Source organism: Heloderma suspectum, chromosome 17, assembly GCF_057233095.1.
Source record: "Heloderma suspectum isolate Gila_16-S chromosome 17, 16-S_ref, whole genome shotgun sequence".
Taxonomy (NCBI): Eukaryota; Metazoa; Chordata; class Lepidosauria; order Squamata; family Helodermatidae; genus Heloderma; species Heloderma suspectum.
In genome coordinates, this window is record NC_139474.1 from 13,045,753 (window position 1) to 13,073,654 (window position 27,902).

Here is a 27,902-nt window from a genome sequence, read left to right on the forward strand (position 1 = left end):
GACGACCTTTGCTGTGACTTGAGGGGTGCTGGGCTTTATTCAGGGCATGGGAGCCAACCCACCTGGGGTTTATATATATTCTATATTATGTTATCTTCAGCAAAGGAGATCGTTACCTTGTCGTGGTGCTGGAGCTTGAGCACCTCAGTGATGTCATGAGCTAAACCGTGAAGGGACACCCAAGATGGGAAGGTCATGGCAGAGAGGTCAGACTAAATACAATCCCTGGGGAAGGAAACGGCAACCCACCCCATTATTCTTGCCATGAAAACTAAATGGATCGGTACAACCAGAGATATGTTGGTATACCATCGGAAGATGGGACTCCCAGGTCGGAAGATGGTCAAAATGCTACTGGGGAGGAACAGAGGATAAGTTCAACTAGCCCCAGATGTGATGACACAGCTAGCTCAAAGCCGAGAGGGCGGCTAGTGGCCAACGGTGCTGATGGTGAACGACAAATCTGATGTTCTAAAGATCAACACACCATAGGAACCTGGAATGTAAGATCTATGAGCCAGGGCAAATTGGATGTGGTTATTGGGGAGATGTCAAGATTAAATATAGACATTTTGGGTGTCAGTGAACTGAAATGGACTGGAATGGGCCACTTCACATCAAATGACCACCAGATCTACTACTGTGGACAAGAGGACCACAGAAGAAATGGAGTAGCCTTCATAATTAATAATAAAGTGGCTAAAGCAGTGCTTGGATACGATCCAAAAAATGACAGAATGATCTCAATTCGAATTCAGGATAAGCCATTTAACATCACAGTGATCCAAATATACGCCCCAACCACAGATGCTGAAGAAGCAGAAGTAGATCAGTTCTATGAGGATCTGCAGCACCTACTGGATAGTACGCCAAAAAAAGATGTTATTTTCATTACAGGAGACTGGAATGCTAAGGTGGGTAGTCAAACGACACCTGGAATTACACGCAAGCATGGTCTGGGAGAACAAAATGGAGCAGGACATAGGCTGATAGAATTTTGCCAAGACAACTCACTGTGCATAACAAACACTCTCTTCCAACAACCTAAGAGACGTCTTTATACATGGACTTCTCCAGACGGTCGACACCGAAATCAGATTGACTACATCCTTTGTAGCCAAAGGTGGCGGACATCTATGCAGTTGGTAAAAACTAGATCTGGAGCTGATTGTAGTTCAGATCACGAGCTTCTTATTGTACAATTTAGAATCAGACTAAAGAGAATAGGGAAGGCCCACAGATCAGTTAGATATGAGCTCACGAATATTCCTCATGAATATGCAGTGGAGGTGAAGAATAGATTTAAGGGACTAGATTTAGTAGATAGGGTCCCGGAAGAAGTATGGACAGAAGTTCGCAACATTGTTCAGGAGGCGGCAACAAAAAACATCCCAAAGAAAAAGAAAACCAAGAAGGCAAGATGGCTGTCTGCTGAGATAGAATAGGAAGGACAAGAGACCTCTTCCAGAAAATTAGAAACATTAGAAAATTCCAGGCAAAAATGGGTATGATCAAAAACAAAGATGGCAAGGACCTAACAGAAGCAGAAGAGATCAAGAAAAGGTGGCAAGAATATACGGAAGATCTGTATAGGAAGGATAATAATATCGGGGATAGATTTGACGGTGTGGTCAGTGAGCTAGAGCCAGACATCCTGAAGAGTGAGGCTGAATGGGCCTTAAGAAGCATTGCTAATAACAAGGCAGCAGGAGATGACGGTATCCCAGCTGAACTGTTTAAAATCTTGCAAGATGATGCTGTCAAGGTGATGCATGCCATATGCCAGCAAATTTGGAAAACACAAGAATGGCCAACAGATTGGAAAAAATCAACTTATATCCCCATACCAAAAAAGGGAAGCACCAAAGAATGTTCAAACTATCGAACAGTGGCACTTATTTCACATGCCAGTAAGGTAATGCTCAAGATCTTGCAAGGTAGACTCCAGCAATTCATGGAACGAGAATTGCCAGATGTACAAGCTGGGTTTAGAAAAGGCAGAGGAACTAGAGACTAAATTGCCAATATCCACTGGATAATGGAGAAAGCCAGGAAGTTTCAGAAAAAATCTACTTCTGTTTTATTGACTATTCTAAAGCCTTTGACTGTGTGGATCATAACAAATTATGGCAAGTTCTTGGTGGTATGGGGATACCAAGTCATCTTGTCTGCCTCCTGAGGAATCTGTATAACGACCAAGTAGCAATGGTAAGAACAGACCATGGATCAACGGACTGGTTTAAGATTGGGAAAGGAGTACGGCAGGGTTGTGTACTCTCACCCTACCTATTCAACCTGTACGCAGAACACATCATGCGACGTGCTGGGCTTGATGAAGCCAAGGCTGGAGTTAAAATCACTGGAAGAAACATTAACAATCCCTGATATGCAGATGATACCACTTTGATGGCTGAAAGCGAGGAGGAGCTGAGGAACCTCATGATGAAGGTGAAAGAAGAAAGTGCACAAGCTGGGTTGCAGTTAAACCTCAAAAAAACCAAGATTATGGCAACCAGCTTGATTGATAACTGGCAAATAGAGGGAGAAAACGCGGAGGCAGTGACAGACTTTGTCTTTCTAGGCGCAAAGATTACTGCAGACGCTGACTGCAGCCAGGGAATCAGAAGACGTTTACTTCTTGGGAGGAGAGCAATGACAAATCTCGATAAAATAGTGAGGAGCAGAGACATCACACTGACAACAAAGGTCCGCATAGTTAAAGCAATGGTATTCCCCGTAGTAACCTATGGCTGCGAGAGCTGGACCATAAGGAAGGCTGAGCGAAGGAAGATAGATGCTTTTGAACTGTGGTGCTGGAGGAAAATTCTGAGAGTGCCTTGGACTGCAAGAAGATCAAACCAGTCCATACTCCAGGAAAGAAAGCCAGACTGCTCACTTGAGGGAAGGATATTAAAGGCAAAACTGAAGTACTTTGGCCACATAATGAGAAGACAGGATACCCTGGAGAAGATGCTGATGCTAGGGAAAGTGGAAGGCAAAAGGAAGAGGGGCTGACCAAGGGCAAGATGGATGGATGATATTCTGGAGGTGATGGACTCGACCTTGGGGGAGCTGGGGGTGGCGACGGCCGACAGGAAGCTCTGGCGTGGGCTGGTCCAGGAAGTCACGAAGAGTCGGAAGCGACTGACCGAATAAACAACAACATAATAATAAAAATGTATTTATATACATTTTAAAAAGATTTTATTTTGGTAAGCCTGACCCCAATACTGCAACTCTATTCAGGTGTTTGTGTCACAAAAGTAACAGATCAAGACAACTGTGGACCCTGTGGGTTATTATTAAGTTATTTATTACATTTTTATACCCTCCAATAGCTGAAGACCACCATGTTCAGAATACCAGTTTCTGGGGGGATATAGGACAAGAAGACATGGGCCTCAACTTCACATCCAGCTTCTGGGCTTCTTGAAAGCATCTGGCTGGTCACTGTCATCACAGAATCATAGGCTTAGATGACTTTGGGGCCTGATCCTGCAATGGACGCCTTACATTCTTAAGAACAAACGAGGCAGATAGTTTTTCCAGAGAAGCCAGTTCTCTTGCAATTGCATATGTGTTGTTTTCACTTTACACTTCCCCACCCTCTCATGGCATTTTGGGCCCTCACCCTTTACAATCATTTGCTCTATAGCTGTGTGGAATCTGATTATCTGGTTATGAGTTGCTGTTTGTCTTTGGATAGAAAAGTGGGATATTAATCTGGGTCACAAAGCTGCTTTGGATGCATTTTTTAGCAGAAAAGGAGGTGTGAATTTACTAACCATTTACTAACAATCCATCCACAAAACCTTTGGCTCAAATCTTAGGCTACTACAAGCCTCATGTCCATTTCTGTTGCAACAAGACTGACACAGGTAGCCTTCTCAAATGTCTTTGGTTGTTGTATCACACTGAGTTAATTTGGGGCAGGATTGCATTTTGTTAGGGAAAACCACTGAGGATGGAGTCGTACATTGCATGCTCAAGTCAAGAGCCTGGAGGGCAGGAGTAAGCAAGGTTTCTCAAACATTTAATAGTCTGGTAGTAAGGGGAACATACAGCCAAACATGTTTCGTGCACTTGCGACGTGTAGAAATTTTTTTTCGGCATTACGGTGTTTGATGTGGAAGACGTTTCCTGCTCACCCCTCTGACAAACGTTCCGTTTGCATGCACAACTGTGATTTTGCAGGAAAGGAAACATCTGGGACCTCCCCTGGAGGGCAGTGAGTGAATTGCGACAGAGAGGATGACGGGAAAATGGGAAGGTTTATGCAAATATCACACCGACAACGTTGGAACAACTGAACTGACAGTCGAGAAACTGACAAGGTCGAGAGAATCCACAATTTTTGAGATTAAATCGCCTGTCAGGAGGCTGGTTACCTGGAGAATGGACACAGAAACGTTTTCGGAGCACATTCAGTGGAATATACAAACTGTGCTGATTCTGATGTGGTGCTGAGCTCTTCGGAGCCTTGGTTTCCTCTTTGTCACTTCAAATGCCAGTGGAAAAGGAATCTACCCTGCGTTGTCGAGCAGACAGCATCGCTTCTCGGCCTTTTGGCTAAGATCAAGTGTAGTATCTGTTCTTATCAGTTTAATATCTGATATGTCCTCTATTTGAGGACTATATATTAAATGGATTTTTGGAGCTGGGAGATGGAATAGGGGCTTGCTCCATCCACTCCACGCATCAACCTGGTATTGCAGTACCTCCAGGAATGGTGCACCCCCCCCCAGGGGGAAAAATGACTGGTTCAAAGATAGACAATGCAAGAATCCCTGGAAGTCCCTCTGGAGTGGTCCTGCTTAGGGTCACACCCAGCCAGCCAAGCTGTTTTGCCTCACAGCAGACACATGAGCATTCTAATTGTAATCTGGTGAAGGGGAGAAAAGACTTTCCCTACAGACAGACACCTCCCTTTTTGACTGGGTTCCCCAGGGAGGAGAAACATATGTCTGGTGGCCACAACTTCATTTCATTGATTTCATTTCTATACCACCCCACAGCCAAAGCTCTCTTCTGGGTGGTTCACAAAATTACAACCCCAGAAACACAACATCATAAAAATAGGATGTAAACTCTTCAACATACAAAATTGGAAAACTATTTAGAACAGCTACGAAACAGTTGCAATAAGATAAAAATGACAAAACAACAGACCTGATAAACAACTGAAATTAAAAGCCCCACCATATGCCGTCAAAGGCCTGGGAGTGGAAAAGGTGGCAGTGTTGGTGCCAGGCAGACCTCAGTAGGGAGAGAATTTCACAGTCGGGAACCTGCCACCAAGAAGGCCCTGTCCTTTTTGCTGTCCTCCAAGCCAACTTCGGAGGCTTCAGCTGACAAGACCAATCAGACGGAACACTGGGACACAGCCTCTGCAAGCTGGTGTCCTCCAGATTTTTTGGACTTCAACTCTCATTAGCCCCAACTAGCATGGCCAGTGGTCAAGACGGGAGTTGTACTCCAGCAAACTGGGAGGACTCCAGGCACCCCATGCCTGGTGAATAGGAAGTCAACAAGGAAAAGGCAACGGGAACACAAGAAGAGATGACAAAAAGAAATGCCAGGAGAGGCAGGCAGGCAGAGGCCAACTGAGAGCAGGAGGACTGACCCCAGACTCTCAGCCCAACCCACCTCACAGGGTTGTTGTTGTGAGGATAAAATGGAGAGGAGGTGGATAATGTAAGCCGCCTTGGGTTCCTTGCAAGAGGAAAAAAAGGTGGGGTATAAATGCAATAAATAAAAAAAAAAACCTTAACCCCCCCCCTGAGGTCCTTCTGCCACCAACTGCTCTGGGGGAACCATCCTGATGATTTATATTTAATTCTGCTTGTTGCGATTTTACTTATGAATGTTTCTCATAAGCTGCCTTGGAAGGATCCTGCCTCCTGACAGGCAGGATGTGGATAATCATAACGAAGAAATGAAAGAAATACCGAGGTGGGAGGGGGCGTGCCGAAGAGGAGGATGCCCAAAGAAGAATGCTTCACTGAAGGAAGAGCCCTAAGCCTCCAGGTCCTCATCTCTGATGGTCCAGGAGAGAAGGGTGGAGAGGTGGTAAATACGGTCGCAGGAGAGCCGTCAGCCGGGTTCTTCTGTATGGAGCCGGAGGGAGGGCTGCCTCTGGACACTGAGATGGAGGGGAAGAGGCAGCAAAGGAGGGGTGCTTCAGCTGACAGGACCTGGAGAGAAGGCGGAGGGGGAAGCCTTGAACACACAGCAGTCGGATCCCAGAGAGCACACCCCACGGGCCAGATTCACTGCATGGAAGCAGCAGTCTCATTGAGCCCCGAACTGGATTATTCCGCTTCTGGTGTATCCTTCCAAGCCATTTGGATTGGCAGGACCAGAAGCAAAACATAAAAATATCAGAAGAGCCCTGCTGGATCAGACCAAGGTCCATCTGCATTCTGTTCACACAGCAGCCAACCAGCTGCCCCCATGGGAAGCCCACAAGCGGGACAATATATCAATAATGTAACACCCTCCCGCTCATGTCCCCCAGCAACTGTTATACATAGGCACACTGCCTCTGATACTGGAGGTAGTATATAGCCATGAGGACTAGTAGCCGTTGACAAGCCTTCTCCTCCATGAATTTGTCCAACCCCCTTTTAAAGCCACCCAAAATGGTGGCCATCGCTACATCTTGGGGCAATGAATTCCATAGTTTAATTGTGCGCTGTGTGAGGAAGTCCTTCCTTTTATATGTCCTGATCTCACACCACTCAGCTCCATTGAATAACTCCAATTCTAGTATTATGAGAGAGAGAGAGAGAGAGAAGGAAGCTTCTCTTTCTCCACTTCCTCCACACCATGCATTATTTTGTCCCTCTTCCTCATTCCTCCCCTTGCTCACTTTTCTCCTAAGCTAAGACGCCCCCAGTGCTGTATCCTTCCCTCATAGGGGAGCTGCTCCATCCCCTTGCCCATGGAGGCTGCCCTTTACTGCACCTTTTCCAGCTCTACACGATCCTAGTGGAGGTCTGGTGGCCAGAGCTGTACAAAGCACCCCAAGCATGCTCGGCCCACGATAGATTTGTATAAAGGCATCACAATATTGGCAGTTCAATCCCCACCCCCACCCTTTCCTACTGATCTTGAAATGTGGATGGCTGCCTTGCTGGACTCGACCTGTCTACTCCAGTATTCTGCTTCCAACAGAAGGTGGCCAGATGATGCCCTGGGAAGCTCATCAGGAGGGCAGGAACAAGACAGCCGTTCCCTGCATTTGGAGATATAAGGCCTCTGGACGCGGACGCTCCACTGTTTTAATGTATTTGCCACCAGGGTCAACAGATGGATATGTCCATCCTCCGTGACACAATTTAACCCTGAAAATGCCCTTGTCACCTGGTCTTGTAGCAGGGAGTTCCGCACGTGACTCGCACCATGCGTGGAGAAGCAGCCCTTCTTTTTATCTGCCCCACTTATTCTGCCAGCTAATCCACTCCTGGGGGGGGGGGCACATGCACAGGGAGAAGCCCCAGCAGGCCACTCAGATTAGGATAATAGGGGGGGCTGGTGCTGGGGGGGAGGGGAGAAACTCCCTCTTCGTCCACACATCATTCATATATACACACGCACACGCACGCAACTTCTTTGATGCCCCACGTTTGGGAGGCAAAAGGGGCTCACCCATCACTCCACCAGCTGTCCCCCCCCCCCAATCCAGCTCCATCCGGGCATTTCTCCCTCTCGCGCTCCCAGACCGGACAGTCGGTAGCCTCAGGGTTGCAACCCAGCCTCGTCCTGATTGGCTGCGCCGCGTTCGGGTCCCAGGGCGCCTTAAAGGAACGGCGGGGGGGGGGGAATCGCTTGGTCTGCGCACGCGCCGGTATCACTGCCTATAGTGTCATGGCGGCTGGAAAGGGCGTCCGCACCTTCCCGTTCTTTGGGAGTTCCTTCTCATTGTGATCGATGCAGGGAAGAGGAAAGGCACTTTCCATAGACTTCAGCTAGTCCAGGGGGTGGGCAGAAGGTGGGCCAGACTTAACCACTCGGGGCGGGCGGACTGCAACTCCCATCACCCCCCACCCTTGGCCGGGGATGATGGGAGGTGTAGTCCAACGCCGCTGGCGGGGAAAAGCTGATGGATGCAACCAAGAGCTCTGGATTTCGTGCATCCCTATGGCCACGTGGAAGGGGCCGATGTGTTTCCCTGGCCATTCTCTGGGTTTTCACTCTGTCCTGGGGTGTTTTGGTGGACATTCAAAGCGGCCTCAGTACCCCACACTACTTTCCAGGGGACGACACTGCAGGGCTGTTGTGAGCTGCTCTCGCAGCCTCAGCCCAACATCCTACTTGCAAGAACAGTATAATACAACCAAACTACACTGAAGGGTTGCTGTCAGTCACTTGGCTGCGGCCTGAGCTTGCAATACTCAGCGTGGACTGCACTGCATGGTTGGCGTAAGCCCGTCTCCGGCCCCAGCCCTCCAACCAGTAAAACTGTGGTGCTATATTCAGTGGCAGGACCATCTTAAAATATATACACACACACACCCCGGTTCATTTTCGTTTTCATGGAAATAATAAAGGACTTAGAAAGGGCACATTCCTCTCATCAGTGCACATATGATTTCTTTTGGGAGGTAGATGTGCTGGTGGCCAACTCATCACGGCTATATTAAAATATTGAGTTTCTCCACTGATTTCTAAGGAAACCAAACCCAGGTTGCACTGCCCTTGAAATGCCCCACTGCATATGGTGGAGGGCGACACGGTGGGATAACCAGGAAAGTTCTACGTATGGCTCAGAAGGCTTGTGTCTCACCCTCCGTATATCTCGCAGCGGGAAGAGGTGCCTATGGAACAGTGAAGACCTCTCCTGGGGCACAGTCGAAATCCCTCCTGCGGCACAATCAAGACCGCCCAGACAAGGCTTCTCCTGGGGGACAGTCAAGACCTGCTGTCCAGCAGTAGTCATGACCTCAGGGTCAAGACCTCTCCTGGGCACAGTGAAGATCTGCTGCCCAGGTGTCCTCTGACCAATTGACAGTTGAACCCAGAGAAGCTGCGGATGTCATAGAGGATAAAGATCCAAGGAGAACACAGGCCACTTTGGAACATCAGTGCTCCCGATTCGAGCAATGGCTCACCTCACCCAGCCTTTTTCCTCCCACAGTGGCCGATCGCCTGCCCCAAGGAAGCCCATGATGCTTCCCTCCTCCCCTGAAACAGGTAATCCAAGATAGACAGCACCTGAACTAGGAGGCTCCAGAGATCCATCACTGAGACTAACAGCTATTGCTCCATTTTTCTTCCACACATTTGTTCTTTTTATTTTTAAAGCCACTGAAGCTTTAAAACCTTGGGGCAGTGAACCCAGTGGCACAGTTGGGTCATTTGAGACTCGGGACGTCATGGTCTCATCGGGCCCCTTGACACAGCCTTGTTATTGCTACAGCTGTGAAGCATGCAGGTCACATTTCTCTTGCCCCACCAAGCACCATTCCATGCTGTAACTGCTTCTACATTTCTGACATGTTTGAAAACCCCGATTTAAAAAAACCCTCTAAGCATGTGCAGTTGCACATTTTAAGCTCTATGAAGCCATAGCACAACTATGACTACAGGAATAAAATGGAGTTGGCTTCTGGTATCTGGATTCCCTCATCACATGCTGTTCTCTGGGGGGCTATTTGAGAGGCCCCTGGGCTGCCTCGGATTTCTTTTCTGTGCTGCGCGTAAGAACTACCAGGAGAAAACACACCGATATAAAAGGCAGTATGCACAGGTTGTGCCTTACCTGGGAAGATGTAGGACTGGCCAGAACATACAATGTAAGTAACAGAAGATTGTGGCTTCCCTGTCTCATATTTACAAAGAGATTTATTAGTTGTGTTATTCCTGGATCTGAGAGACGGCAAAAGAATCTGGATGTTCCTTCATGCCTGTGGATGGTCTCCCGAACAGGAAGCTCAGCCGCAGGGGTGGGGTCACTGGGTCTCAGAAGGGGTTGCACGGAATGAAGCATCAGTTATGTCTGGAAGGGACCCAGAATCAAATAGGGCTTGTGGATTTCCTCAGTGGCCCTCCTATCTCTCCCCTCATAATTCAAGCACTGACAAAAATGCCACCGGTCTCCAGGGCTCTCCCTTCCAATAAGGAAACCACACCTGGGTAGATGATCAGTATAAGGACTTTTAACATTAAGAGTTAGTGCATGCATCTGCTATTTTTCTCTTCCTTCCTCATCGCCTTCCCCCTTTTCTTTGTGTCATGCCTGTTAAGACTGTAAGCGTGAATACAACAAGCTCTTGAACTGTGTGTGCGCTGGCATACCTAGGCACAGCCATAAGAGCTGAATAGAAAAAAGTGAGGCCCAGAAAACAGAGTGGGGTTTTCGTTTTTATATACAAGACACATTTATCCATTAAATTTAGAACACAGTACAAAAAAACACTTCAACTAATTAATCTTACAACGCGGTTCATATCAATTACTGCTCTTATTCCTAATAATAAAGGACGGGGCGTTGTAGGGGGGCAGGGAGAGGATTCCAGGTGTTGACTCCTTTGGATCCGCCGGGCGGTACTTTTGGGGGGTGGGTGGGAAAGGGGAAGAGAAGTAAAGGAGTAGAAAAAACAAAACAAAAGGCCCCTACAGCTGAACAGCTCGTAATCTGAAAGAATGCAGAAAAAACAAAACAAAAGAGAGGAAAGGGGAGAAAAAAAGATACAAATTCTATATTACATACAATAGGGAGGAAAAGGTGGCTGGGGGGAGACCGCAAAGCCCAGCAACGCTGGCTGGGTTTGCTGGGGGCTGCAGGGCCGTGCCGAGAGCAGGGGAGCTCTTCTCCCGGGGGGGGGGGGGTCCTTCCTTCTTGGTTAGGTCGCTGTCGTTCTGCTGTCCGTCTCTTGGTTGAAGTGTGGGGCCGCCTCAAAGCCCCTCAGTTGGCGCCCCAGTTGTAGCTGTTGTAGGCGGATTTGTTGGCCTGCGATTTCTGTGGGATGGAACTGCCCTGGCTACGCTGGCCAGTGCCACTCTGCAGTGGGGTGCGGGAGAGGGGGGAGAACAGAAAAGGGGAGAGGGGGAAAAAGAGAGAGGTTGATTGAAGCTCTGCCAGCCTTGGTTCTCAGGCCTTATTCTGAGACAGCAAACAGACTCCAAAACCTACAGTGGGGGCTTCTGGCCTCTTCCATAAAGCTGCAATGATATTGAGCAGTAAACACACAAAATTCAGCTGGACACAAAGGCTGCTTAGTTCCCACCCATTAGCAGCTCCCCATGTCACCTCCACTCTAGGAGCGGAGTAGGCAGCCATCAGGCTGATGAGATCTACATAGGGTTTATTTTTTGTTTTTACTCAAGCCAACCCCAGCCAGGTGCAATTTAGTGGTTTCGGCTGTGGGGTGTAGGAAAGACACACAATGGCAGCTCAGAGCAAACCCAATTACACCCTGGGAGCTACTCACTAGGATGACCGGCTTAAGAAGTACAAATCGATGTCCCAGTGACTTAAGATCAGATGTTCTAACAGACTAATTTACAAGTTTGGAAAAAGCCCTTCATTGTTGCTATTAAACAACTGAGAGTCGGAAACCCTTTGCAATCTACTGTGAATGATCCAGCACTCTATCAGTAGATCCCAAGCTACTTTCTGCCCACCCCTGCTCTAAGTGGAAGAGCTTGGGTTAGATCTTCAGCTGCCAGGAACCAGAGGAAACTGCCACATATTCCTAATTATATTGTACCTTTTGTGTAGGTTTGAATTGTAAGTCTCTTTGGAAGCCAATCTTGGTTGAAAAGCAGGGTACAAACAGAACAAGTATACGTGGGTGAACTTTCAAGGTATTCAAGTTTCAATTTTAAAATTGGATTGGGAGGGAACTTCAAAAAACTAATGCCCTATGACTTGTTGCTGACAAAGGCGACAGTGTCAAGTGATGGTCAACACTTTATAAATATTTTGCCCCCCGATTATAGCAGCACGCACAACTAGGAGACCTCTCATTGTTCTGCCTCCAATTCTGAAATGAGAGATCTACTGAGGGAACTTTTCTTTTTTAAATCAAGTTGACCTGGGCTCTAGTTTTTTGCTGCAGGAAGATCCAAACAGCAAAAGTCAGAATTTGGCAGAGTGAATACTCCTTCTCGCAATGCATGGTATTAGGACCGGACAAAGCTCTATACAAGGTGTGGGCAACTTGTGGCCTGCCAGGCATTTTGGACAGTAACTCCCACATGTGGCCCACCTCTGTTCTGTAGGACTGCCCCTAACCCTGGATATATTGTGCTGAATTGCTTACAGGATTTCCTGACACAATTCTTCCTCCAGGTGCTGCACAAGACGAGTGACACTTGTACAGCCCCAGAATGAAGTGAGCAGTAGGGGGTAGAGAATTCCTACAGCATCTGCCTTGTGCGTGCGTTTTGTCCGTGCTTGTGTTGACCCGTGCATCTCTGTCTGGGGCAAAGGACTGAACACTAGCAGGGCAGCAGGCTGGGTGCAAGAAGCGACGCCTCCGAGAGGTTCGTTACCTGGTCTTCCTGCTGGCGTTGGAAGTACAGAATCGACTGCCAATGTTTGGGAAGGTGGAGGCAGGCCGAGGATATGGAAAATATAAGGATACATTATGCCAGCCCCCCTGGACCCAAGTGTGCAAGGAGGAGTTTGGGGACTGAATGTACCAAGTCTGCTGGAAGGCGAGAAGCACTATCCAAGCAGACTTGGTATGACCCAGCAGTGGGGGTGGGTGGGGCAGGAACGTCTTAAGTTATCCCAGGGGTCTTCCCCGTGTCTGCGTGTGCTGAGGACATCGTCTGTGTCTCCACGCTGAGGGGGCTGGAGGAGAAGGAGGGACCTGGAGACAAGTGGTGGGTGTGTCAGGGAGGGAGTGTCCGGGGTCCATGCTCACCTGCCCGTCCTGCTGCAGGTGGTGGTGCAAGATCTGGGAGTGTGCCTGCTGATGCGGCGTCAGGATGTGCATGAACGGGGCTGGCGGATACGCCGCTGCGGTGGCAGGGTTGATGGGGCCGCCGCTGCCCAGTGCCGACGGCAGGTTGAATGAGGCCGCTGGGGTCCCGGTATGGAATCCCTGCTTCTCAAATGACTGCTGTGAGGAGCAAAAGAGAGCATTTAGGATGGGATGGGGAAATGTATAGACCTACCCAGCACCTTCTCTTAGGTTAAAGGCCTCTCAAGCAATAAAAAGCAGCAGCCGTTGAAAAAGGGTGCTTGAAATGTAATGGGGTGTGTGTGTAAAAAAAAAAAGAGTGCATGTGTACACATACAGAGACAAGCACACACGCACACATATAAAGGATAGACTAGCAGAGTGATTTTAAAATATTTTTAGTGCTAAACATTCTTGCTTCCTCCCTCACTATATACACGATCTCTCTCCCTCCCTCTATCTCTTTCTGTGTTTACACACACACACACACACACACACACACTCACTCACTCACTCACACTCAATTGGAGCTATTTCAAGTGTGTATATATATGCCCTGCCTGCTCAGATCTACTGCTCTGCAGATCTACCATCCTTTACATGACAAGGAAACCTCCCATTTTTTTTATTTTCCAGGCATTTTAATGTCATTCATCTGTTTTGACTGTTCTATCCATTAGTCTGTGTTCTGTTGAATTGCTTGTTTTTATGCTTTGTACACTGCCCAGAAATCTGTTAAGATGAAAGGTGCTATATTAACATTTCAAATAAATAAGTAAAAGAAGAACAGAGGAACCCCAAAGTAGCCGTTGTGTTATATTTCCTATGGCAAACACACACTCTCTCTCAGTCTTGCGGCACCTTAAAAACTAACTGATCTATTACATCAGAGGCTTTCTGGACATTACATCAGATACACGATAAAGACTTACAGTGCAATCTTATGCGCTTCTACTGGGAAGTAAGTGCCATGGAGGTGAATGAGAATTACCCTCTGGTAACTGTGTAGAGAACTGCAGCCTTAGCACATGGAAGTTGATGCCACAATGCTGCATTCAAATGTCACGCTAAGCCATAGCTTAGCATGACATGGAGGTGGGACATGGAAGAAATATTTGTGTGTGTGCGTGTGTGTGCGTGACATCTGAATCCAGTCAAGTAGTCTTCCAAGGAAAACAGCTGTAGAGGCTATGACCCTAGCAATTGTTGAATGTGTTCTCTCAGGCATTTCAATAGTTGGCTTTTTAACTATTAAGGATGCTATATTTTCAACACTGAAAAGGAAGGTTCCAACCTGCTGTTTTAAGGAAGTTTTAATTGATATGTTTAGTTGTTTTATTGTATATCTTATCTTATCGGAATTAAGATTGCTGGGAGAATTATCAACAACCTCCGATATGCAGACGATACCACCCTAATGGCAGAAAGCGAAGAGGATCTCAAGAGCCTCTTGTTGAGGGTGAAAGAGGAGAGTGCAAAAGCTGGTTTGAAACTCAACATTAAAAAAACGAAGATCATGGCATCTGGCCCTATCACTTCCTGGCATATAGAAGGGGAAGAAATGGAAGCAGTGACAGATTTTACTTTCTTGGGCTCCAAGATCACCGCAGACGGTGACTGTAGCCATGAAATTAAAAGACACTTGCTCCTTGGGAGGAAAGCTATGGCACACCTAGACAGCATAGTAAGAAGCAGAGACATCACCTTGCCGACAAAGGTCCGTCTAATCAAAGCTATGGTTTTCCCAGTAGTAATGTATGGCTGTGAGAGCTGGACTATAAGGAAGGCTGAGCGCCGAAGAATTGATGCTTTCAAACTGTGGTGCTGGAGAAGACTCTTACGAGTCCCCTGGACTGCAAGGAGGTCAAATCAGTCCACCCTAAAGGAAATCAACCCTGAGTGCTCATTGGAAGGACAGATACTGAAGCTGAAGCTCCAACATTTTGGCCACCTAATGCGAAGAGAAAACTCTCTGGAAAAGACCCTGATGCTGGGAAAGACTGAAGGCAAAAGGAGAAGGGGACGGCAGAGGATGAGATGGCTAGATAGCATCACCGATGCAATGAATATGAACTTGAGCACGCTCCGGGAGAGAGTGCAGGACAGGAAGGCCTGGCGTGCTATGGTCCATGGGGTCACGAAGAGTCGGACACGACTGAACGACTGAACAACAACAACAACAAATATCTTATTACTGTTTCAGTTTAGTGTGTATTGTAAGCCACCCTCAGTTAAATACTGGCCTGACTGGCTCACACATCACAAGAATTGATTTTTTAAAAACCTTAGGCTGTTGTGAACGAGCGAACATGCTGGGGGTTTTCATTGTATCTGCTTTGTGTGCTTATTATCTTGTAATAGTTTTAGGTAAGATAGATAATAGATAGATCCCGCTGGGAGCGGAAGCGGTTGCTTGCCATGGTGAATGAACTAGAAACTCTGGCTTGTCTCTCTTTTGACAAGCCAGAGAAAGAATGGGCTATTTCTCTGGCTTATCAGGGGAGGGACAAGCCAGAATTCCTGGTTTGTATGTCCAGGTTAGCTGCTCCCACTCTGGCAGCATGCACTAGCAGCCACACTTGCTCACAGCAACTGAGGGCTTAAAAACAAACCAACCCTGGGTTCTTGTGACTTCCACAACAGGCCATTATGAAGAATGGCATATAAATGCCTAAACCAAACTAAAGCTGCTCTTCCACCCCTGTACAGGCTATTTTTATCCCAGCATCTGTTGCCCGGCCATGAAAAGGTCCTACCCGCTCACAGTTCCCACAGGATCTTGGATATTCCCTTCCTCTTGTGGTTACCAAGGGTGCTGTGTCTGAGAGGCAGGCTAAGGCTGCTCAACAACAGAGACTTCTTATGAGGCTGATCAACAACAGTATTAGGGGATGCGGAGAATTTATGTCCTCTGGTCAAAACTGGCTAGCAAGTAAGTAGAACAGTACTAGAACTTAAAAATATCTATCTAGGGCTCACATTCAAATCTGAGCCACCCTAACCACCAGCCTGCAGACCAGATCACAGCACATTCATTTTGAAGATAGGGATTGGGGCTGAGATACACTGGTCTGGCCAAGGTGAGAATTGAACTCGGGGAACTTCTACAGAGTGGCAGCGCGCACAGCCCTCACTTGATGGCCCCATTCCCCCACTGCAATACCAACCTGCGTTTTGGAGTAGACAGAGCCAGAGATGTCTGGCACTCCCGTATTACTAGATGTTACCGACACACCTGGGGAAAGGGGAAAAAACAGCAGAGTTAGCATCTAGCTCAGCCAATGCACTGTCTATAAACGCCACCCCCCGCCCCCAGTCCCGTAGTAGTATAATGTATCTGCATTATCCAAGTCTGGTGTTTCTGATTTAGAAGTCTGCATGTGCACACATCTTGCCAGCACATTTCTAGTCCTCATGGAGGCTGAACAGCATCTCAACCGGGCAGCCACAACTATATCGGGGGCTGCAGAGTTTAGCAGCAGCCACTAGTAGCCAGAAGGTAGGTTGGGAGTGGTGTATTGAACCTCTAAGCAGCTCCACCCCCCACCGGCCCAATCAACTCCATCCCTGACAGGAACAGCTGCTGTGAAACACTGATGCTCTTGAAGGGTTGGCCACTGATTCTAATAGCTAATAAAACAGCCAGGCAGACTCTGGCGAAAGCTGCCGCAAAGGCTGGCAAATACAAACACCTGGAGACACTCACGGGAGCTGCACATAGTGAGGGATTCCAGCTATCTAGCATTTGAGAGGGATTCTAGCTATCTATTGCAAGATGCTTTGGGAGCCAATTTTGGCTGGAAAACACCAAGCACCCCAAATCTGGCACAAAGGAACTCTCTCTCTCACTCACACACACACACACACACACACACACAAACACACACTCCAACCGGTCCGCAAATTAAATGAGGAACATCTACGTGTCTGCCTCCTCAGCCTTCTATGCTGAAGTCGGGCACCAGGGTCAGACCAAAGGGGCCATCTAACCCAGCATCCATTTTTCCAGGCGGCCCACCAGATGCTTCTGGAGAGCCTGCCAGTCAAGCGTGAAGGCAAACAGCCCTCCCCCCTAGTTTGCCCCTGGCAACTGGTGGTAGAGGAGATTGGCCTTGCCCATGAAGGTGCCCTTTAGCCCCAGCTCCTAGTCCTCAGCAGACCTCTCCTCCTCCCCCATCTCACATCCCCTTTACAGCCATCTAAGTCAGCAGCCATTGCCACACCTGGCGGCAGCAAATCCCATACATGAATTAGGTGCTGTGTGAAGTAGGCTTCTAGTTGTCTGTCCTGTATCTTGTGCCCATCTGTTTTGTTGGATGACTCCAACATTCTAAGAACAAAGAGTCTCGTGACACCTTAAAGCAGCCTTTCCCAACCTGGTGCCCTCCGGGTATGTTGGACTACAACTCCCAGAATCTGCAACACATTTATTCTGACAGAGGTTTTCTTGGACGCTTGTCCACCACATCTAAGGCAAAATGAATCGGATGAAGTGGACAGTGTCCACGAAAGCTTCCACATTTGTCTTTAAGGTGCCACAAGAGTCTTTTGTTGTTTCCACTGCAACAAACTAACACGGCTACCCTCTCTGGAAATTGTTCCAAAGTTCTTCTGAGAGAGGGAGAGGGAACCTCCACACCAAGGAGATTAGAGAGAGAGAGAGGCAGGTGTAAGCTGGCACAACAGCAAAGCAGCAAGGAGTCTCTGGATCCACTATGGAAGCAGTCGGTCTTAAGTTAAAATATATAGGATAGACTGACAGAGTAATTTCAAAATGTTAAGAGCTAAACATTTCAGCTTCTGCCCTCATCAGTAGCCGTGATGTTAAACAGATACCAAGAGAGGCAGCTTGGAATGCTGGGAGATGAAAATTCCTAAGGAGAAAGAAACAGAGGTATGAGTAGTATAAAACTTATGAATTGTCCTCCAGATTAAGGCCAGATGGATGAAGAGTTCTGAACATGTAGGTCCAGAAATTTCCATTTTTGTCACGCACATCAGTGTCCTTTGTTTGTTCAACTGGAAGCAACTGTAAATCAGTTGGTATCCATTTTATGTCACAGCTCCTGATGAGGGCAGAAGCTGAAATGCTGAGCTGTAAATCTATTTTGAAATTGCTCTGTGGTCGGTCTATCTCTCTTCCGTAAACAAATCCTTCCCACGTCCTCCCTTAGCAGTGTTCCAACACTCCTCCTCTTGCCCGCCACGTCTGCTCACCAGTGCTGTATCCATGGGAGCCGTAGCCACTGGGCTGCTGAAAGGGGGTGGCCGAAGCATTGACGCTGACATTCACGCTATGCTGCTTGGAAGAAGTGGGAGCCACCTGGGGAAAGCAAAGGGCTGGGGAGTGAGCCGCGTGGGGGACAGAGGCGGGGTCTGGCTCCACCCCCGCCCCACAGCTCCACAGCAGGCCAGCACTCACGGGGAACACAGCTGGCCCGTACTGGAAGGTGCTGGGCAGCCCTGGGACTCCGGTATAGTACGGCAGGCTGGTGTAGCTGTAGCCAGGCGGCAGGGCCGGGTTGAGGAACGTCTGTTGGGTGGTGTGGTGCGTTTGCGTCTGGTTCTGCTGAGGCTGCGCCAGGGTGGTGGCCGGCGCAGGGGAGGAGGCATCGCCACGGCCAAACTTTGTGAGGTCACCTGGGGGTGGGGGGGAGAACAAGGGGGGGCATGGAATGAGAATGCTGCCCTGCTGGGGTCACAATGCCTTCACCAGTGGTGTCATGGTCCATGTTGAAGCGCAGGCACTCATCATGACGGTCCTTGTAGCCTCGCCATGCCAAGGAGAGTCCAAAAATGGATGCAGCTGCATTGATTCACATCAACAAACCAGTTCTAGCAGTTTTCATCTCCACCAGGAACAGGGCTTTGGTAAAGTGAGTGGGTCTGAACTGCGCATTCAAAACTAAGCCATCCCAAAATACTTTGCTTTACAACAGGGAATAATATATTGTTGCTGGGAAAAAATCCATTCCCTACCCCCCATCCCCAATCCACCTTAAGTGAGGTTTGCAACTAAGCTCAGAAGGAACGAGGAAGTTGGTGGAGGATGACATCTGCATCCCTGCTAATCAAAAAGCCCATGCAGTGGGAACGCAGAAGACCACTGAATATTGAGGAGTCAGTGGTTGCATCAGTTCTCCTGCCCATGTCTAGAGTGCCTTTTGTTGAGCTGATTTGGGGGAGGGCAGCTATGCTAGTTCCCAGAGGATCACTTGATGCTGTATTCAGGGCTTGTATGAAGACTTTGGCAGAATGTGAAGGCCAGCCAAGAGCAGCGATGGGAGCTCTATCTGTGTTGGGCTGCCTGCCTGCTAACTGTTGAGGCTGGTTGTTTTGCAGTCTACGAGAACGCAGAATGTATGAAGTCATGGGACCATGTCCAGAATAGGCGAAATCATGGGGATAGTATATGATTCCTGGGACCCTCCCACTTCAGAACCTCTCCATGGGCCAAGTCGACTGGTACCATGGGCCAGGCCTTTGGAGACGTTCATGTGATTATCTACTTTGCTGATCTTAAGGTAACAGTATGGGGATCCCGGTGACTGAAGAAACATATGCTTGGAATGTGCTGTCTTACTTTTCTTGCTTTATTAGACTATTTTAGCTACACAAACCTCTTCCCTTCACCCACTGATGTGTTCATTGCCTCTGAATAGCCAAAAAGAACCATTGGTTATTGACAAAGCAATTGGCAAAACAGTGCCTGGAACCCCTGGCTCCATTACACGGCTCCCACTTTGCCACTGCCCCAGGAAGGAAGAGAAGTCTCCAGTGGTGTGGTAAGATGGCAACAGTGATGAGGAAAAGGCACCCCAAGGATCTGGCTTGCTTGCTTATGCCAGCTGAACCTCATTCTGTTCTCCCTCACCTGCAACCATCCAGCTCTTCACTCCCACTTCTGCTCACTAGACCTCTTTCGGCCCCTGCAGCCACTGTATACAAGAACGTAAGAGCCCTGCGGGATCAGACCAAGGGTCCATCTTGACCAGCATTCTGTTCACACAGTGGCCAACCAGCTGCCCACGGGAAACCCACAAGCAGGGCATGAATGCAGCAGCACCCTGCCGCCCATGTTCCCCAGCAACTATACATAGGCAGACTACCTTCAATACTGGAGGTAGCACATAGCCATCAGACTAGTAGCCTTATCCTCCATGAATCTGTCTAAGCTACTTTTAACGCCATCCAAATGGGTGGCCATCATTACATCTTGTAGTGCACACCCCCCATTCCCAAGCAGAAGGATTCCTAGGTCTTCGCCATTGAGAGCTTTTCTCTTTAGCCAAAAGAGAGAAGCAGCGCTGTGGAGGTGGGGGGACATTTTCCTCTGCTATATTTTTCCATGGGGGAAAAAATCTCTATTTGTAGACACAGACTTTGTGTCGTAACATTTGCAAGTAACGTAATGGGCTGGTCTGCACGACACGACAGTGCGCTGTGGGTTATTTAATCCATGGTGAGGCTGCGGGGCATGCGGCCACCATTTTGCATATCCAGCCCCTGCTGGGGCATTGTTGTGTTGTACGAACCCATCAATCCAAAATGTCTGGAGAGCACTAGGTTGCCTACCTTCAGTGCTCTTCCCTCCAGAGGAAAATGGGCCCTGAAGTATAGCCCTTTGAACTTACCACTCGGGTAAGTGGGAGTGTAGCAAGTGTAAATCCAGCTCAACAACCTACAAATGTACAGCACAGAATTCTACAGGCACATACACACACAGAGACCACCTGATGAATGAACTACCATTTCTTGGTCTGCAGATTTAACTTAACCTCCTTCCAACCAGGGCACAGCCATCTCCCTACCAGAGTAAGGGTTGCTACTCAAGCTTGCGTCCCTTCCGGTCAGCTGAGTGGTCGGCGTGGGGAACGGGATGCTGTAGTAGTCCTGGAAGAGAGAGACAGGAGGGGAAATTAAGGCGGCTCATCTTGACTGGCTTTGCCAGGAACCAGAGATCAAGTGAATAGGACTGTGTGATGCGTCTTATCAAGCTAAATCCGAACAAAAAGACAAAAAAGCAGTAACCTTTTTCAAGAACTGGGCTCCTTTTATTAGTTATTGGCAAAGTACAGTTCACACATCTATAAATGTCATGTATTTTTAACCAATTATAAATATTGATTTGTACACTCAGTTATTTCCATTCTTGTTGCATTTAGAATAATTCCATGTGACGTAGCACACCATAAGCATTAAGTATTACAAACCATGTACACAAAGCAGAATGATGAGATATGGCACTTCCCCTAAGATTTAAAGAACTTTAAAAAAAGATAAGAATGGGAGAGGGGGAGACTAAGTTTAACTCACCAATGGGAACCTTGTCTGAAGCATCTGTAGGTCGTCATAGCCATAAACTTGTGGCTGCAAGAGAAGCAGAATAAGTTAGGAAGAAGCCACGTCTTTCAGGAGTGACAACGATCTGGGTTTTCTGGAAAATGATAGGAAAATTTTCTGGAAAATTTGCACTGGCAAATGTTCTACCGATCCCCAATATCAAGTGGGATCTAATTAAGTATGCTTACATTTGTCTGTCCTTTTGGTTTTAATTTACCCTGCTGATGACAAACTGTGTAATTTCTATTGGATATTAACAAACATTCTATGTGTGTGTGCATGCGCCCATGTCTCCAGGGATAATTAGTTGAGAAATATACACAACGACTCTGAAACTGTCCCTTCTATCCCCAAGTGAGGGTGTGCTCTGTGTGTGCGTGCATGTTTATGCCATTCCATGAGAGCACCATTTTTAGTTTTGCATAATGTAGTATTGAGGACAGTACTCAATTTGCTCAACACCTGATTCCCCCTTTTAAAAAAAGCAAGTGTCTAGATCTTATGGTTTGGAAAGTAAGTTTGGAGAAAAGAGTGTTTGGGCAACACCTGGTGATGTTTAAGAAGAGCTTGCAGGGGGGTCAGAGGGCTGGGATTCAGGGCATTGTGCAACTCCTGGCCTGCCACCTCCCTGTGATCAACAGAAGCTTTGTAATGCAAAGAGTTAACTATGCAAGTCCCTTTAATTTATATAGGCTACAGAATTCAAGTTACCTTGGTGCAGAGGTTCTTAGCACAGAACATGCCCTCCCTTCCAAAAGCCCAAATGTCTCCTGGGGGCTTTTAGAGAGCCAGCACCACTGGTGGGCTGCAAGCGCGTGCGCGCACACACACACACACACCCAGCCCCAACATGCAGCACCCCACCAAGAGAGAACTGTGTTTCCTAGACTGAGGCCCAGTTGACACATAGTGCTATCCCATGGTTTGGTTTGCTGAAGTCTGGGTGACTGTGATTTGTGAACCCATGGCTTGTTGTTGGGTTGTAAACTCTAGAGCTTTTAAACCATGGGTTGTTGTAATGTGCGAACCCAGAACTGTGGGCTGTTCATGGGCTGTTACACTAGGCTACTGAGGTGGTGGGTAAGAGCAGTAAAGCACCCTGGTTATTCCATATGCCAGTACTACAGCATCACAAAGGCATTTGGGATGCAGGGAGGGAGAAGGCGAAGGAGGAGAGAAACAAACAACCCAGGGATTCAGATAATAAACCACGATTTGTTTGATCATCTGCTGGACAAACCCTGGGTATGGCAACAAACCCTGGGTTAAATAAACCATGCATGAATGTCATGTGCAAACTAGGCCTGGGGGTAGAGCGGTCTATTCCCCCATATGCAGAGGGAGATGCTTCAATCCACGCTCTCCTCCATACAAGTTCTTGTCTGAGTCGGATGTTGCAAGCACAAACAGGCTGGGGGCTGCTTCGATTGCATCTGGTACCGTCTCTGCCTTGCTTTTCCATGCTCTGTCCCTCCTGCCGCGCTATGGGTCCAAGAGCTGGGCAAGATCTACTGGCATGGGTTTAATGTGTCACGGTGAATGACAAAGCAAGCACTACTCACCGGGTAGGCGTGCAATAGTCCTGGAGCCATGATATACGGGTTCGGCAGCAACGGAGGCACGCCGGGAGGCAGGTTGGGAGGAGCCTTTCCTAGAGGGAGAAGGAGAGTTACAGCCAACACTGTACAACGCACCTTCCTCTCACATAGATGGTGAGGAGGCTCACAACAGTCAGAGCCAGTGTGATGTAGTGCTAGAGTGCTGTACTGAGACTAGGGGGACTTAGGTTCAATCCCCACTCAGCCATAGAATCATAGAATTGTAGAGTTGGAAGGGACCTTGTAGGTTGTTCCGTACAGGGTCTGCCATGCAGGATGCAACGACAGCATCCCTGACCAATGGCTGACCAATCTCTGCTTCAACACCCCCAGTGAACAAGAGCCCACTGTTTCCCGAGGCTGGCTTTTCTGCTGTTCGACAACTCTTACTGTTAAGAACCCCCCCCCCCCCTAATACATAGGTAAAATGAAGCTCGCTGGGTGACTTTGGGCCAGTCAGTGACTCTCAGCCTAACCTACCTCACAGGGTTGTTGTGAGGATAAAATGGAGGAAGAGGAGGATCATGTACACTGCCTTGGGCTCCTTGGAGGAAAAGGCGGGATATAAGTGTCACAAAAAAATAAACAACCATCCTCAAAAGGATGTTGCGACTTGGTGACAGGGCGGGAGTGGCTCTCTGTAGGAAGAGCTGTGCGGCTGAAGAGCCCGAGTTCAAATCCCTTAGTTGGCTTGAGAGATTTTGGAGAAGGGTCACAGTTCAGTTCAGTTCAAAGCACAGGCTTCGGACCCAGAAGACCCCCCAAATCCAACCCCTCCCATCTCCAAACCAGGCCTGAAACTCTAGAACAGCCTTCCCCTATGCTGGTGCCCTCCTGGCATCCCCTGTAGGGTACCAGGGTGGGGAAGGCTGCTGCCGGTCAGTGCAGACAATACGGAGTGAGATGGGCCAAGGGTCTGGACTCTGTATGAGGCAGCTTTCCTATGTTTCGGTTTGAAACCAGCCCTTTGAATCTATGCATGGCTAATGGGGATCAGAACAGAATGTGAGGGAGCACAAGGGTAGTTTGAAAGCCCACTCTTCTCCTGTGCGCAGTTTAGCCAAGCCTGGGGGGCTCAAGGAAGCACCTGACGTCGTGGCCACCGAGCTACGGGTCGTGGCTGTCACCGTGGAGTTGCTGCTGAGGCTCAGGCCCAGGCTGCTGACGCTGCTCAGGCTCGACGAGGCGCTGACCACGGGCGGCGCGGCTGAGACGGTGCTGGAGGAGGTGGAGAAAGTGCTTGCGGAAGAATGGAGCCCGGCTTCACTCTCCACGTTGGCGTGCTACAGCAAATGAACACAAACACGGGAAGGGGGAGAAGTGAAGGGGGAGAAGTGAAGGGAGTCCAGAGCCTGGAAGACGAGGTTGCTGACCGCGGCAACATGCATGTCGGAGCACTGCAGTTCAGCCAGCCACGGGTTTGGGTCTGGCTGCATCTGGTTGCAGCTCAGCGTTTGATCTGGCACGCCCGCCACCCCTGAGAAGCTACTGGCCAAGCTAGACAGGAACTGGGAGGGCGTGCCTTCTGCCAGCCTCAACACGATCCAGGAAGGGAAATTCAAATGGGACAGAGTGCGAGTACATCCTCATCCCCATAGATCAGGTAGGGTGAGGGAGGGGCAAATCCGGTCCTCAGGGGATCCCCAGATGGCCCCACACTTTCCCCCCATTGTTTGGTGTCCCTGCTTTTGCACAGTTCTACCCCATTGAAATACCTCTCCTAAGACTGAGTTGCTGGCAGTAAGAACTTTAAAGACAATTTATGCTGGCATTTTTGGCCCCACCCACCACTGGAATTCAATACCCCTGCTGCAGATTTTAAACACACGCACACCCCCCTCGCAAAATTGAGCCATTCCTTCCTACATCTAAACTAGATGTATGGAGCAGGATATCAAGAGTCCCATGGCAGGGCAGTTCTGTTTAAGTGAAGCCTTCACAGACTTGAGCTCACAGAGCGAAACAGGAAGAGAGACAAGCAGATGAGCACAAGCCTGATGCAATATACTTCTTTCTGGATTGTACCATTCGGAACTGCAGGTGGGGGGGGGATTGAGTATCTGAGTATCCCCTCCTCCTCCACACAAAATACCCCATACACAGACAGAATGAGCAAGTCAGGGGGACTATTTTAAGCTAACCTTCTCACTGACATCCTAGTTCTGCACAATAATACTTGTGTAGGGGAGAGCAAATGTTTCTTTCCCCCAGCACCACGAGGTCAAACGGTACAGCTCAGTAACACAGAGACATAACTCGAGAAATCATGCCTTTGAGCTCTATTGATGTTGAATAGGGGGCGGGGGCAGGGAAGAGAAGCAAGGGTAGGGTTCCTCTACACCTGTTCTCATGGACCACAAAGTACACAAAGTGGCACAGGACCCTGGATCTACCCTGGGGAAATTCTGCCTGCCATTAAGACGCAGATGACAACTTCCTCTTAGAAAACCGTGCTGAATTCTAGGATAATCTCATGTCAGGTCACTGAGTGCGATTTCTCTTGTGCGGAAGGCTCTCTTGTTCAGAGAGAGAGAGAGAGAGAGAGAGAGAGAGAGAGAGAGAGAGAGAGAGAGAGAGAGACAGACTAGCATAAGCCTTGCCCCTACCCTGAATAACTCAAAAAAAGGCACCCCAAACAGACTGCCTTTGCTCCCATGAGCAAACCCTGAGATGGCATTCGCAGCGTAGTAGGCACCTGAAGTGTGTGTGTGTGGGGGGGGGGGGGGCTTCACAACCCAACCCCAGGATCCCCATGGACCCTCCCTCATCCCATTCAAATCCCTACTCACCAGGAGAGTGGAAGTTGACGTGCGACCAGAGGAAGTTGAGGAGGACAGGCTGTTCTGCTGGGTTGGTAACGTGCTGCAGGAAAAGAAAGCCAATGCTGGTCAACCCATGCCAGAGTTGCTGGCCACACAGCTCTTTTCCTGGTGGCCAGGTCCATCATCAGTGAAAGCTCAGGGTCTTTCAGATAGCAGCCCCTGAGTGGCATACACCTTCCCTTCTGTGGGGTGGTTACGATTTGGTTATACCTGACAATTTTGGAGCTTGAACACTCCACCATAGTTTTACGGACTGCTTTTCCATTTTTTCGCAATTATCTTCTAAGACTGCAATCCTATGCATGTTTAGACAGAAACAAGTTCTCCAACCTCCTGCGAGTTGTACCACGTATTTGTCTAACGTGCACCATAAATTGTGCTTTTTCAGTAGGTGCTGAAAACAAAAAACTTTTTAAAATCTTACTTTTATTTTAGTTTTTGTAGAATAAATACATCTAAGTTAGTATTCATCCACTGTGATCTTTGTATTAACCACACCGAAATCACCCTCTCCTGCCAAGAGCTTAGGAAATACCGTCCACCCCACAGGATGGCCTTCTCCAACCTGGTGCCCTCCAAATGTGAGTGACTGCAACTCCCATCACTCCCAGTGGCTACACTGGCTGGGAATGATGGTTGTTGCAGTTCAATACATCTGGAGAGCACCTTTGAGATTGGTCTCAGAGGTCCTGCTCCATCCATTTGCCCGGTCAGGTGGACAAGAGACAAGGCCTTCTCAGTAGTGGCACCCTGCGACCATGGAACTTCCTCCTGGTAGACAACTGCTAGGCCCCCCATTCTATATAGGCTAGGTTTTCATACTGCTGCTACTACTGAGGTCGTATTTATTTATTTATTTATTTATTTTATCTACAATATTTATATACTGCTCAATATCTAAAACAGATTTCAGAGCAGTGAACATAAAAGATAAAACACCATATTAAAATTACGCTTTTTAAAAAGAGAATGCCAAGAAAACCATGGCTGGTCAGTTAAGGAATGCCTCCTGGAATAGTACTGTTTTCAGGAGGCGCTAGAAGCAAGGCAGCATTGGTGCCTGCCTGACCCCCAGGGGCAGGGAGTTCCAAAGAAAGGGGGCCACCACACTGAAGGCTATTCTCCTGGTGGGCTCCAATTGGGGCAAAGGTCTATGTGAAACCACCAGGAGCATGACCTCAGTGACCGGGCAGGTTGGTAAGGGAGAAGGCGCTCTATCTCAGGTATCCTGGTCTCAAGTTGTTTAGGACTTTGTACACTAGTACTAGAACCTTAAACCTTGCTTTAAACATATTATTGTTCTTTTAATAATGTTTTGCTTTATTTTTATATCACAGTTGTTTTTTTGTAAGCCAGTTTTGTTAGGTTATTAGGGAAGTGGGATATGAACAAGAAACACACTCTGGAAATGCACAGAACCTGGCATGAGGCACAGAATATGGGTTCTTGAGAAGATCAGCTGCCATTTAAAAAGCAAGTTTCTAGTCCTTATGGCTGAACTTAAGAAGCTACCTTATACAGAATCTGACCATGGGCCCATCTAGCCCTGGACTGTCTATTAAGACTGGCAGCAGGCACTGACCCTGGTTACACTGACCCTGGGAGCAAAGGGATTTGTCAGAGCACTCCAATTCTGGTGGTGAAACTAATTCCTGGGCTGCGTGTGTGGCTGTGTCCCAGAATTCTATGCCTTCCTGAGCTGCTATTTTGCACTTGGCTCTCAGGGTTCCAGTAAAACACAAAGTAGATCCCCAGAAGCCTAAAGCCTGCCCACCCCTGACTTAGACTGTAAATAGCTACGAAAGGTGAGAGTGTATGTGTGTGCCTTCTGGGAAAGGGGATGTAACCCTAGTACCTGCTGTGCTGTGTGGTGGCCGTGCTGGGGAGCTCCTCGGTGTGGTTCAAGCTGCTGAGCACCGCTGAATGCTGGGTGGCCGTGGTAAGCAGGGATGCTGCAGACACGGTGTCACTGAGAGGGGTCGTAATGCTGGGAGCAGAGGGGGAGTCAGATTTCACAGCAGGGCCTGCAGAACCTGTGAGGTCGGAGGGGGGGGGGGGTTTGAGACAAATGTGATGTTAAAGGGGTACGTTATTTAAGAGGTTCCTTCCCCTTTCAATACAAGGAAGCTTACTTTGAAGTACAATATAAAGTAAAAGGTAAAGAAGCGAAGCCTGCCATTAAAGCAGCTCAAACAATCAAACAAAAACTAGCAAGAAGAGCA

General features: G+C 48.3%; 1 protein-coding gene and 1 non-coding gene across 15 annotated transcripts in view; one reads left to right on the plus strand and one right to left on the minus strand.

The window, feature by feature from the left end:
• The first annotated feature begins 4,549 nt into the window (after nt 1-4,549).
• On the plus strand, nt 4,550-4,740 carry LOC146334539 (U2 spliceosomal RNA). The gene has a single exon (XR_014786380.1). It is a non-coding gene; the product is annotated as a U2 spliceosomal RNA (small nuclear RNA).
• Nucleotides 4,741-10,347: 5,607 nt separating this feature from the next.
• The window catches only part of UBAP2L (ubiquitin associated protein 2 like), a 52,717-nt gene continuing 35,162 nt past the window's right edge, over nt 10,348-27,902 (minus strand). For 5 of the 14 annotated variants that reach the window (XM_084824720.1, XM_084824722.1, XM_084824717.1 and 2 more), the window contains exons 18-26: nt 27,536-27,713; nt 25,648-25,720; nt 23,946-24,141; nt 22,823-22,911; nt 21,234-21,287; nt 20,729-20,810; nt 18,135-18,557; nt 16,085-16,152; nt 12,644-13,076 (exon numbers count right to left, since the gene is read on the minus strand). In XM_084824720.1, coding sequence (XP_084680846.1) covers nt 12,738-13,076; nt 16,085-16,152; nt 18,135-18,557; nt 20,729-20,810; nt 21,234-21,287; nt 22,823-22,911; nt 23,946-24,141; nt 25,648-25,720; nt 27,536-27,713 — 1,502 coding nt within the window. In that variant the 3' untranslated portion in view covers nt 12,644-12,737. Of the gene's footprint in view, nt 11,006-12,501; nt 12,538-12,643; nt 13,077-16,084; nt 16,153-18,134; nt 18,558-20,728; nt 20,811-21,233; nt 21,288-22,822; nt 22,912-23,945; nt 24,142-25,647; nt 25,721-27,535; nt 27,714-27,902 lie in introns of those variants that run through there. The other 9 variants (XM_084824728.1, XM_084824725.1, XM_084824730.1 and 6 more) reach the window with 6 other exon arrangements.